Source organism: Vigna radiata, unplaced genomic scaffold, assembly GCF_000741045.1.
Source record: "Vigna radiata var. radiata cultivar VC1973A unplaced genomic scaffold, Vradiata_ver6 scaffold_330, whole genome shotgun sequence".
Taxonomy (NCBI): Eukaryota; Viridiplantae; Streptophyta; class Magnoliopsida; order Fabales; family Fabaceae; genus Vigna; species Vigna radiata.
This window is the reverse complement of record NW_014541823.1, coordinates 10,751-24,331: the sequence shown is the minus strand read 5'-3', so window position 1 is coordinate 24,331 and position 13,581 is coordinate 10,751. Positions and strand designations below refer to the sequence as shown.

General features: G+C 34.1%; 1 protein-coding gene across 3 annotated transcripts; it reads left to right on the top strand.

Annotated features, from left to right (window-relative positions):
- The first annotated feature begins 733 nt into the window (after positions 1–733).
- On the top strand, positions 734–4,089 carry LOC106778440 (cysteine-rich receptor-like protein kinase 5). Of its 3 annotated transcripts, none has more exons than XM_014666396.2 (7): positions 734–1,939; positions 2,079–2,174; positions 2,276–2,478; positions 2,555–2,765; positions 2,897–3,134; positions 3,215–3,365; positions 3,443–4,088. In XM_014666396.2, the coding sequence occupies exons 1-7, from the start codon at positions 823–825 to the stop codon at positions 3,743–3,745; spliced, it is 2,319 nt and encodes a 772-aa protein (XP_014521882.1). In that variant the 5' UTR covers positions 734–822; the 3' UTR covers positions 3,746–4,088. The 3 variants fall into 3 exon arrangements, with proteins under 3 accessions (XP_014521882.1, XP_014521883.1, XP_014521884.1); XM_014666397.2 differs by having other exon boundaries at positions 2,897–3,115; positions 3,443–3,532; XM_014666398.2 differs by lacking the exons at positions 734–1,939; positions 2,079–2,174; positions 2,276–2,478; positions 2,555–2,765 and having other exon boundaries at positions 3,043–3,115; positions 3,443–4,089.
- Positions 4,090–13,581: the final 9,492 nt, after the last annotated feature.

The window sequence follows — 13,581 nt, the reverse complement described above, 5'->3', positions numbered from 1 at the left end:
CTTTTACATTCATTTGACACAGGATATAAGGATAAAATGATCCAAAAAGTATGAAATTTTGTAGTTTTATAAGAATACAATAAAAAGTAAGAGAGTATCAAATGAATATAAAAAATATTTTTCATATTTTGGATGTACCATAAAAAACGATAGTACGTTGACACACACAAAACGACAAATAACTTTCATTTTGACACAGTAAATAATAATATTTTGATTATAATTATGTTATTTTTTTAATTTAAAATCGTATTATTATATTATTAAAAGTAGTGTCAAATTAGTATTTTTTTTTTAAAGCGTGTTAAACTATTTTTTTTACGTTAAATACCTTTTTTTGTCCCAGTTTTGGTTACGAATATTCAAACTGGTCCCCATTTTATTTTTATGTTCAATATAGTCCTAAATAACGTAATTATGTTCAATTTAGTCCTTTTTATGTTCAATGTAGTCCTAAAGAATGTAATTTGTGTTCAATTTAGTCCTTGTTTGTGGTTCATGGAGTTTGTAAAAAGGACTAAATTGAACACAAATTACGTTCTTTAGGACTACATTGAACAGAAAAAGGACTAAATTGAACATAATGACGTTTTTTAGGACTATATTGAACAGAAAAATAAAATGGGGACCATTTCGAATATTTGTAACCAAAATTGGGACCAGAAAAGGTATTTTTACCATAAAACAGTGTATAAGTTACGCAATGCACTAGAAATTGTAGGCAGTCAACGAGCACCACTCGTTACTCCTAAATGATAAACGATGGTCCCTTCCCACATCGAGGGACAGTAAACCTTGCAGTTTGAACTTTCAAAGTCGAAGATGGTCAGTTGTAAACCTCAACATTTTCTGCTTGCTATGAGTTTCTGCTGGTTGACTACTTCTATCCACGTTACCTCTGAAAAGCACAGTCTGAAGCCTGGAGAAAAGCTTAACAGCACCACCCTGTTACGTTCTGAAAAAGGTTATTATGTTATTAAGTTTGAAAGAACTTACTTGCAGATCTATGGCCCCAAAACTGAGAATTGGACAGTGTGGATTGGTAATAGAAATCAACCTGTTGACACGGATTCTGCAGTTCTGCTGCTAAACCACTCTGGTGTACTGAAAATAGAATCCAACCATACTGAACCCATCATCCTTTACGCTTCACCACAACCTTCCAAACACACTGTGGCCACCTTGTTGGATACGGGCAACTTTGTGCTGCAACAACTTCACTCAAATGGAACAAACACAACGCTGTGGCAAAGTTTTGATTATCCTACTGATACTTTGATTCCTGGGATGAAGTTAGGCGTCAATAACTTGAGTGGCCACAAATGGTCAGTAATTTCGTGGTTGGCTGATTCAGAAGTAAGTCTTGGGGCATTTGAACTCGAATGGGAACCCACTAAAAGGGAATTGATCATCAAGCGAAGAGGAAAACTGTGTTGGGCAAGTGGAAATCTGGGAAACGGTAGACTCATGCACGACACATATTACGAGATTGTCTCAAACGAAAACGAAAGCTACTTCTCAATAACAACTTTCAATGAAGAGCATACCATATGGACGCTTTTAGAAACTGGGCAGCTGATAAATCGGAATGGAGACGATAATAATGTTGCGAGGGCTGATCTGTGTTATGGCTACAACACAGATGAAGGATGCCAACGATGGGAGGAGATACCCTTATGCAGGCATCCTGGTGATGCATTTGAGAGCAGGGAAGGGTACCCCAATCAAGACATGGCAAACAATCTAGAAAATTCGAGTTATGGGCTAAGTGATTGTCAGGATATGTGCTGGAGAAACTGCAGTTGTGCTGGATTCAAAAACTATAATGATGATGATGGAACTGGTTGTGTATTCTATCACAAGAACTTCACCACAGGTACTAATTTTGCTAGTGGGGGCTCTACATTTTTCGTACTTGTAAACAAACCCCATCACAAAGGTATGTTTATCTTACTGAATTTCAAAACTTCCTAGTACTTCCTTTTTAATTTAGTTTATAACTTTTAAAGTAGCACAAAAGTTACTGATATTTAGCTTTAGTCCGTTGTGTTTGTGAACGCCGAATGGTTCATATGCAGGTAAAAAAATGTGGATATGGATAACTGTTGTATCAGTAGTAGCTGCTATGTTAGTAATCTCTGCAACTACTCTTGCCATAAAGAAAAGAAAACAAGGTTGGTTATATATGTGAAATAAACATGGTTCAAGATGCTTTATTGAACTCAATCCCTTGATTTGATCCCAATCTTAATCATTCATATTTCAAACTAAACAGGGAAAAAAAGAAAAGGGGTGGAGACTAAGAATATGGCAGATTTAGCAGCATCAAATAGATTCTATGATGTCAAAGGCTTTGGCGATGAATTAAATATCAGACAAAATCTAAAAGTGTTTCCATTTACATTAGTATTGTGGGCAACAGAAGATTTTAATCCTGAAAACAAATTAGGTGAAGGAGGATTTGGACCTGTTTATAAGGTGATATGAAGCCAAGTTTTAATTTACTAAGAACTTTTTCTAATAAAGGTATAATAATCCTTTTCTTGCCATTTAGGGAATCCTTCCTTCTGGGCAAGAAGTTGCCATAAAAAGACTTTCAAAATCATCAAGACAAGGAATTGTGGAATTCGAAAATGAACTGGTGCTTATATGTGAACTTCAGCACACGAATCTTGTACAACTACTTGGATATTGTATTCATGAAGAGGAAAGGATTTTAATTTATGAGTTCATGTCAAACAAAAGCTTGGACTATTATCTATTTGGTGAGAATTGTTTCTCAACTTAATTTTTCAATATGCTTCATGATTGTGTAATTTAGGAAAGTCCTTTTGCTTTGTTCTCACTTAATGTAGTATATATTTTCACAATATTTATGTTTCCTTTCTTTGAGAAGATTGTGACAGAGGCAAGATTTTGGATTGGAAGAAGCACTTCAATATAATAGGAGGAATCTCTCAAGGATTACTCTATCTTCATAAGTACTCGAGACTTAAAATAATTCATAGAGACTTGAAAGCCAGTAATATACTTCTTGATGAGAATATGAATCCAAAAATTTCTGATTTTGGATTAGCAAGAATGTTTACACAGGAAGAGTCCATGACAAATACTAGTAGGATTGTTGGAACCTAGTAAGCTTTGAAAATCATTTCTTTCCAACAAAATATGTTAAAGTTTGTATTTTCATATTGTGAATTACTTTTTCTTGTAGTGGTTACATGTCTCCCGAATATGCTATGGAAGGAATTTTTTCTACAAAATCTGACGTCTATAGTTTTGGAGTGTTGCTACTTGAAATCGTTAGTAGAAGAAGAAATACTAGCTTTTATGATGTTGATCAACCTCTTAATCTAATAGGACATGTACGTGAAATTACTATAAAAAGTGTTCTTCTTCTTAATATTATTTTTTTTGTCTAATTTGTCTAAAATGTTGATAGGCATGGGAGTTATGGAAAGAAGGTGCACTTCTCCAATTAGTGGATTCATCATTGAGTGAGTCATTTGATCTTGATGAAGTGAAAAGATGCATTCATGTGGGTCTCTTATGCGTAGCACAATATGCAAATGATCGACCAACAATGTCTAATGTTATATCAATGTTAACAAAAGAATGTTCAATAGTTACCTTGCCTCAAAGACCTGCTTTCTATTTGGAAAGAGATTATTCTAATAAGAAAGTGTTTTCTGAAGAGTTAAATACTGACTCTATGGAAGAAATTACTGCTTCCTCTTCAGTGTAGATTGAGATTCTTGTTTTATTTATACATAGTTTAATTTCAATTTTAGTTATCAGTTATTGTAACTATAGCTTCAGTTACTTAAGTTTCAATTATACTAATTAGATTCACGTCATCTACCTATCACAAATATGTGAATATATTGTTATTGTGTCAATTAGGTCATGCATATAAAGCAATTTTGAAATGTGAATTGAAGTTTAATTACTTATGAGAGTGTAAGAGTCAACAATCATGCAATTGCAATATTGGAGGGATTTGCAATAATTGAATAATTTGGACGAGAGTATGCAATTGCAGTAATGTTGGGTTATGCAATTATTGAAGGATTTGGATGATAATGTGTAAATCAACAATAGTACAATTACAAAAATTGGACATGTGAATTTGGCCACACTCACACGTGATTCATATGAAACAATTTTTAAAGTTAAAAATATTTTAAATTGAAAATGGAAATATTACATAAAAATATTTATACACATGAAAAATATTTATTCATTCCAAATCCAAATTAATTGTAAGTTAGGCTAAGACAGATAATGACCTATTGATATATCATAATTTCATAGTTTTATTTTCCACTCCACTATAATTAAATTCTCTTCCACATTAACAATTTTGCTTAAATATATGGACAAATATATTGACAAATATATTTGTATTTTATAAAGAAAGGAACTAAATTAAACTATAAAGACAATGTGTCTAAACTTTTATAATAAAGCAAAATTATAGAATAAATGTGTGGTTATGTTATAATTAGATAACCTTGGAATCTACCTCTCACAAGTCTCACAAATCCATGCACACATTTCATGAAATTTAAAGCATAAACATAAAAGTTAATCATCATTTTGCACTGTTTTTCCCTACCTTATTTTTATTTTGCTTTAAAAGTTTTCTCTCCCAAGAATAGTAATAATGTTCACACCGTGAGGACAACTCTTCCTACCTCACTCACATGCTAAACATATTGTGTATTACTCCTTTGCCAGATGTTTATGAACCTAAATTTGGACCAATCCATTTGTTAACTAAATTTCACAAACATGCAAGTGAAGAAGCACACAAACAATTTTTAAAGTTTAATGTGGTTTGTTCCACAATAAGACCAACTAATATATACTTGAAGAATTATTGAAAATGAAGAATTCCCTTCTACTTTTGGTACTATCAAAGACTACCTATATTTGTAGCCTACTCCCACTATAAGAAAATACACTTATCTAATGTCAAAATATGTAGATAATAGTCAAAATTTATAAATAATTATGTTTTACCAAATGAAAATCCATAGATACATCTCTCTTGTTGATTATCTTGTGGTTGTTCGTTGTCTTATTGATTTTGTTGAAAGTTGAAACCTAATGACCGAACCAAGGATGTTCTTGGACATAAAGGAGGAATTTGGCTTCGATGCACTTAACTTATCATTACACATGTAAAATCAGAAAGAAAAGGTTCGTAGTAGCTTAATTAATACTCATTACTTTTCAAATTATAATTTTATTAGCTTATGAATTAATTCCAACCCATTTAGAAAAACCAAAAACAAAAACCATAATAAAGTAATTAAGACATATTTTTCAACGGGCCACATTGGTGTAAACAAAATCAATTTCTAGTAAAAAGTTCATTCTATCCTATACACAATTGTATATGTACACCAGTTCTTATATAGATTTTGATAAATATTTGGTCTCGAAATGGTATATTAATCAAAGTACTAGATATTAAGTTTTATTTGATCATGCACACTTTTACATATTGAATCAATTAATTTTTTCTTTTCAACATGATTTTTAAATTTATTATTATAAGAATTTTCATTTTAATGTATAAGACAGTTTATAATTAAATACCAATAGAAAAAAACTCTCTGACTGTATTCTATTTAACACAGTACTAATGCACAAATAATCACAGTACTCGTTCGTACATTTGTTATTTTTTTTCATGATTGACATCTTTTCAGGTTATTAAATCCTAATATTGTAGCTTGTAATGTTTTTTGCTATATTAAAATAGATACAAAATTATATTTGAAATATGAATTTTTGGGTCATTGAAATATCATGAACGAATGATTCTCCGTAGGTTACATGTCTATTTCTTAATGCTCAATTGCATCATTATTTTACATGACATGACATCATGACTTTTAACTTACAAGAGAAAAACTCTGACCTCCAATGCAATGCATGTGTTAATGGATGTAGTTGTTTAAATGTCACATCTGAAATAAATTAATTAAGAGAACATGTCTCTGCAAAAAACACCTTTGTAAAAATAGAATTTTATACCAATTTATGGCTGTTATAATCCATTTCCATAAGTAACGTATTTGCAAAATTATAAAATATGATAAGTTTTGGTTATCACTATAATGGTTTACACTTTAGTGGAAAAACACGGTTTAACGTCAGTTATTTTGGCCTTTTGATGTCACTTATCAAACTGACGTTTATTCGGGTGACATTAACTACACATCGGTCAGAATAACACAGACATCTATATAGACATCGGTTGTGTAGACAGACGACGTTTACGTAGATGTCAGTCATAGATACAATAGATGTTAACATAGACGTCTGGCGTCAACGAAAGAGACGTCCATACGTTCTGGAACGTTTTGTCCACTGTAACTTATTGGACGTCGATTTGTGCATTAACCGACGTCTATAGACGTCAGTTTTGCATTAACCGATGTCTACTGGGTATTTTTTTTTTAAATATTTTATTTTTCAAATAAAATCACACCTGAAAATTAGAAAATTTTCCTAGAACAATTATTTATAATAAATATTTGAGTTTGAGCTATAAATAGATATAATTCAATAATCAAAGATCAAAAATATGAAATTATAAACTTAAACTAAACCTAAGTAATGTTCAACAACAAAAATAAGTCTTGCTAGTTCCACTTTTGCAGAAGATAAGTTGTCCACTCCTGCCTTAGTTGCTTTATGGTGTTTTCGGGTAAAGGAGATAAATTGTTGAAGCGTTGCACAATTAAGAAATATTGATTATGGTTTGATATATGTTTTGAAAAGTATTAATTGATTTCTGATGTTTTCAAAGTAAGCATGATTATTACCTCATTCCAGTTATCTGTAATGCCAGCTCGAATGATGGTCTTAATCCAAGACATCACATAGTACCCACATTCCCATGAATCTAGTTGTCTGTTACACTAAAATGGCAAACTAAATATAGTCAAGAATTAAGATCATTGAATAACATAGTAAATGAATTAAAACTATAAATACACCAAACCTTTGGATACAGGACTTGATTTAGCTGACCTAGAGATTTACCCATAACTCTATTTACATTAAAACATAAAGTAATATTAATATAAGTATCAAATCATAAAAATTAAGGCCGACATGAATTTAAAAGTCATTTTTGGCGAAACACTTACCCTTGAAGCATGGTTTTTAAGTCATTTTTCATCTTCCTTTGCAACAAACAGAAGAATACAACTGTACTTTTTTTGGGAATGAGGACCAACAACTGCCAATGCGCCCTGTTTGGAACATCATAAATAGTTAGTAAACTAATTAAGTAAACTTTAATTACCTTTTACATAAAACAACACATACCCATCAATGTATGACACAAGGTATATGTCTCTGTTTGACTCAGCCATCCAAGTTTGCAAATAATTTTGTTTCGTTTTAACTGTGTTTCCACAACGTTGAATGGTCTGAGGTTCAACAAATCCGTAAACGGAAGCCCGACCTTGGTCTACAATGACTGTGTCAATGTACCTATAACAACAAAGTTAACTTGTTACAAATTAGGCATCTAAATTAAAATATTATGGTAGACAAAATTAATTATCTTACATGCACCAGAGTTGAATAATGGAAATATTCAACATCTTGTCTCCCGCAATGATCTCCGATACATCATTGAATGTGATATATATTGTCATATAGGGGGGGAAACCAAATACTCTTAAATCCCAATATATTTGTATTGATCCTTTGTTGAACTTAGGAATGTTTGACAATAGTTTTGCTATGGGATCATCCTCCACTTCAGCCATGTCATCACCATCATCATATTCAGGTATTGGTGCCTTATGCATCGGCTGCTTTTGAGGACGTGTGAACTGAAGATAACATTTTCAAAGTTATGAACAAATATTTTTAAATGAAAATATAAAATTAGTAATGATAAAAATATTATACCTATTGTGTAGCAATGTGTGTGATAATCAATGCTCTAGGCCAGGCTAAAAAACTTCCTATGGCCTCCCCCACAAATTGAACTTCTGGAGTGGGTACAGGCACCTGAGCCTAGGGATCCCGAACCTCGTCAATCATGACATGCACGTGCTGGGGTGATATGGGAACACCATGAATAGTCTGGCCTCCCTCAACTACTCGTCCGACAGCCACAATGCGTGCGAGATCCCCATCAACCAACAAGTCATACTGACCAATGTAGTCAGTAGGTTCAACAGCAGAGCAGGATCCTTTGGTGCTGGCTGGAGGTGGTGTGGGAGTTTCAGTGGGCACACCCAGGGTGCCCTGCGTCATGGATTGCAGCTTCTCTTCAAGCACTCTTTGTATTTGATTTTGTTCTTCTAGCTGCTCATTGAATCGTTGCTCCATATGACGAATTCGTTGTTCCCACTGAAGATCCATCTACCTTAGTGCATCTTCATTCGTTGATTGAGTTGTTTTTTGTACAGGGCCAAAGTAGTCACGAAGACTAATGGACCTAGGAACTGCACGTACATGTCTTGGGTGCTCCGGTTTTCCAATGGCCGTTGTTAAAATGTCCTCCCTACCTTGGGGAGTAAATGTTCCCTGTGTCTGCTGCTCAACCAACTCATCTTGCACATTAAAAAAATTACATTACTTAAATTGCAAGATATGATAAAATCACAATCAAACAATGTTTACAATTTCAACTTACAATTCTCTGTGAGATCACTACGGCTGAGGCAGATGTCATGTTCCCATCTGATTTCGTCCGAGCAGCTTTCCACATCCTGTACCTTGTAGGCGGAGGTGCTAGGTCCAGGGGCTCAAGCCCCAACTCATCCGCTCGACTCTTTCTAAGTTTCTTCTCCAGTTTGGCATAACCACCTTGTGATAACACGTGTGGTGCATCATTTAGCCTTTGCCTTTCTTGGGCGGCTAACCTTTTACTTTGTAAAACCATTTTTATGCTTAACTATATAATAATAAAAACTGCTTTCACTAGATATGGGAACATAACCATTGATGGTTCACTAGTTATGTGAACATATGAGTAAGTGATTCATGATTGTGATTTTGATGTTAAGCAGGATTCATGTGAGAAGTAAGAAAGCATGATTATGTGAGGTATTAAGCTTCAGAGTTTTATTGTTGTGTGCACTGTTTACAGAAAATCATGAATGGTATTGACTTAATCTTGATAATTGATTTAATTGCATGTGTATGTCATATGATCAAGGCCATGTTTGGAAAGACCTTATTTAGCTAAATTTTCACCCAAAGAATTCGAATGATATACCCTTTTTGAACCTTGACCTTAAACAGTATAAAAACCCTTGTTTGAATTGATTTACCTTGAGTTAGGGTTAAGAATAATTTTATGTAATGAAAATGTTCAAGTTTGGGGTTGTATGGGAAAGAAAGGCAAAAGAAAAGCATTGAGCTCAAGTGTTGAAAAGAGAAATGCATGAGTAAAGAAAGAAAAGGTAAAAAGAAAAAGCGTGACAGATGAGCTCAATGTAAAATCAATGAAAAGAGAAGAAGTTGGGAATGAGTGAAATTGGTGACAAAGAGAGAGTTTAAACTCGAACCTTTTCAATGATGAAATAGTTCACTTAACTCAAGGATTTTGTGATCCAGAAAAACTATTTTTTCTTGATAGCCCAGCCACAATACAAGCCTTGGAAAAGTCCTTGTGATGACATATGCATGTGAAGATTTTGATTGTTTAAGATGAATGGCAATATTGTTTTATGTGACATGTAAATAGTAGAGAGTAGAGTGACCTCCCTAAACACTTGAGTGATTGAGTGAAACACTTGCTTGGTGAGAATTGTTAAATCCTTGTTTACATCTATGTTTAGTTGATTGATCATTCATGAACAAAACATCTATTGGAAAAAGATTGATTATGTGAATTAATTTGGATTGAAAGCATGCATACATCTTTGTAGGATTCCACTGAAATCTGAATTGTATGATAACTTGTCATGAGAAAAAGGAGTTTTGAAAAGTTTGAATTATTTGATGAAAAAGTGAAAAGCCAAGTTTTGTCTTGTTTGCTTGAGGACAAGCAAAGTTCTAAGTTTGGGGTGGTGATAAAAACCGTTTTTTCATGCTTAAATCTGATAGTAAAACACACCCTTTATGGCTTAGAATGAGCTTTAAATCAAGTAAAACACTTAGTTGAGTCTCTTGAGAGTCAAAAGTTGGTNTTAGAGATATTATGCTTGTTTTGCATTGTTTTGCAGGGTTTTTAGATGAATTGAAGATGGAAGTAAAGTAAGGTGGACTTAGACCCGTGAAAGAATGAGAAATATGATGAAGAGAAGGGTTAAGCAAGCCGCTGAGCGTCAGAATGGTCCGCTGAGCGCTCAGAGCGATTAGAGGGAAACCGCTCAGCGGCAAAACTAACTCTTGAGCGATCAAAGCGGCAAAAGGCAAACCGCTGAGCGGTGAATTTAGGCGCCTGAGTGGTTGTCTGTTTTTTTAGCTAGATTCTGTAAATCTATCTGTTATCTTTTTGGGCTTATATATAGCTCCAGTGCGAATTAGATAGTGATTCTTTTGGCAGAGAGAAAAGTCCAGAGCTATTCCACACCTTGGAGGAGGTTCCTTGGATGCTTAGGCTCCATTCAACCAAATTTAGGGTTATTTCTTCCACTCTTTCATTATTTTCATCTAATTTCAGCATGATTATGGTGAACTAAACCCTTTGTTGTCGGGGAACAATGTAATCTTTTGAAACTCTCATATATTTAAATTCTTATTTATTCCATATGATTGTCATATACTTATTTATCAATTGTTGGGTTCTCATCTGTGCTCAAAGCTTTTATTGTTTAACTCATTCATTAAAAGATGTTTGTCTTTATCGATATGGGGACGTACGGTAATGTCATGAACTGGTGGGAAATTCCTTGATTATGCCAATATCGCCTAGGGATAGGGGTAGGATATTGTAATTGCTTATGATCGCATTGCATTATTGGTTACTAGGGGAGGCTAGGGATAGGAAGCCGGTAATTAGTAATAGGCTCTTTTTGACCAAGGGATTGGGTTAGGGGTAATTAAGAAAGTATGCATGGCAATTAGATAAATAAGTGATGTAAATAAGAAGAGTAGATATATGAGAGTGGATAGGATGAAATTGTAAACCCCAAAACACCATTCATCCATAGTTTCTTAAAACCAATTTAATCAACTGCATTGCATGTTTATTTTTGTTCTTTGCATACAAAACACCTAATTTATTCCTTTCTCAAGTCTTACGCAATTAGGTTACATTAAAGATTAGGCCTTTGAGTCCTTTGGGAAGAACAATATTGGGTTTACCAATTATATTACTTGATAACGATTTGGTACACTTGTGAGGGGCTTAACAAGTTTTTGGCGCCGTTGTCGGGGAGTCGTGGTTTAACTAATCTAGTAGTGTAAACTGATTAAGTTTGATTTGATTGTATATATATTTTTATCTTTTTATCTTTTTATTATTTTATTATACTTTTATATAAAAAAAAGTGCTACTAGGGTTTGTGTTTCTTGTGCATGCAGCAGGAGCCCAGACATACTAGGAGCAAGAAAAATACACCTCTTCTTGAAGGTTTAAGTGAAGCAAGAGGGAGAAGGAGAGTCAAACGTCCATCTAGGGATTTGTTTCCTTCCCCTGAAAGATTATTATCCCCTTCACCAAACAGAAGAACAAAGGAGATTGCTGAAAGAACTCCTCCAAGACGCACTCTTGCAGACTAATCAAATGCAGTTGGTCCTTTCCATCATGGTGATGAATCCAACACTTATACACCTGGTGCAGAGCAAACAATTTCATGGCCTATCAAATGAGAATCCCTATGACCATTTGACAACATTCAGTGAAACATGCAACACAGTAAAGATGGCAGGTGTATCAGATGATATGGTGAGGCTTAGCTTGTTCCCATTCTCATTGGGAGGCAATGCTAAGACATGGCTTAACTCCTTCCCTGAAGGAACATTTACTACATGGGAAATTGTGGCTAGAACATTCGTCAAGAAATATTTTCCACAATCAAAACTTACACAGGGGAAGACTGAAAATTTCATCATTCAAGCAGGGCATGATAGACACTTTCGGGCAAGCATGGGATAGGTTTAAAGGCTTGTTGAGAAAGACCCCGGTCCATGGATTTGATAAGACAACCATAGTTCTTGCATTTATTGGAGGACTACAGATGCAGTCGAAGATGATATTAAATGCTGCAGCCGGAGGGGATATCAGAATGAAAACCGAGGATGAGGCTTATGAGTTAATTGAAAGTATGGCAGATAATGAAGAAATACAGAGTGAGGACGCTGATGTTATACTGAAAATTTCAGAATCACAAGATTATAGTTCCATGATGGAACAAAACAGGATAATTATTCAGCAACTGGAGATGATTATTCAGAAATTATCTGGCGTAGCACAGGAGACGATAAAAGTTCCAAGAAATTCAGAACAACCTCAATTCATGCCAATACGAAGAAGCATTGATTTAGAAGAGATGTTTCAGAAAGTTTTGAAGAGTAGCATGTTTTATGTTGATAAAAGGGAGGAAAAGGAAGCATGTGAAATGATTACTAGAAGCGGGAAAGTATTGGAGGAAAGAAGAGTCGAAAAAAGAGAGGTAGAAAAAGAAAGTGTTGAAAAAAATGAAAAAGAAGAAGATGGAGAAAGGAGAAAAAATATGAAAAATGGTGAGGGTGATGAAAGGAGAGAAGAAGTTGAAAAATTTAAAGAACAAGAGTATGTTAAACCTTTGCCTTATCCAAAAACATACTCAAGAAAGGAGAAGGAAAAGCAGTATGAGCGCTTCATGGAGATTTTTAGGAAGTTGGAAATAACCATACCATTTTCTGAGGCACTTCAGCAAATGCCCTCATATGCTAAGTTTTTAAAAGTATTGCTTATGAAAAAAAGGAAGTATGTTGAGAAGGAAACCATTGAAGTACAAGGAAACTGTAGTGCAATCATACAAAGGAAATTACCTCCTAAACTACAAGATCCAGGAAGTTTCAATATTCCATGTACTATTAGAGAGTTAGAAGTGGGAAAAGCTCTGATTGACTTGGGAGTAAGCATTAATCTAATGCCTCTTTCTATGTTTAGAAAGATTAGAGGATTAGAATTGAAGCCAACAAGGATGACTCTTCAATTAACAGATAGATCTCTTAAATACCCATATGGAGTGGCTGAAGATGTGATAGTTAAAGTAGACAAATTTTTATTCCCGATGGATTTTGTCATCACGGAGATGGAGGAAAATGGAGATGCACCTTTGATTCTTGGAAGACCTTTCATGAAGACAGCTAGAATTTTAATTGATGTGGAGAATAGTAAGTTGAAGGTCAGAGTACAGGATAAAGAGGTGAATTTTGATGTCTTCCAAGCAATGTCATATCCTAGAGACAAAAAGTCATGTTTTTGTTGACAAGGAAGCGTACCAGATCGTTCCAACTAAGTATAATTGGTAAAAACCCAATATCGTTCTTCCCAAGAGACTCGAAAGGCCTCATCATTCGTGTGAATTAAAATCGTAAGCTTTGAAAATAAAAATTAATTGATTGGATGTAGGAACACAAAATAAACACGCAAAAGTA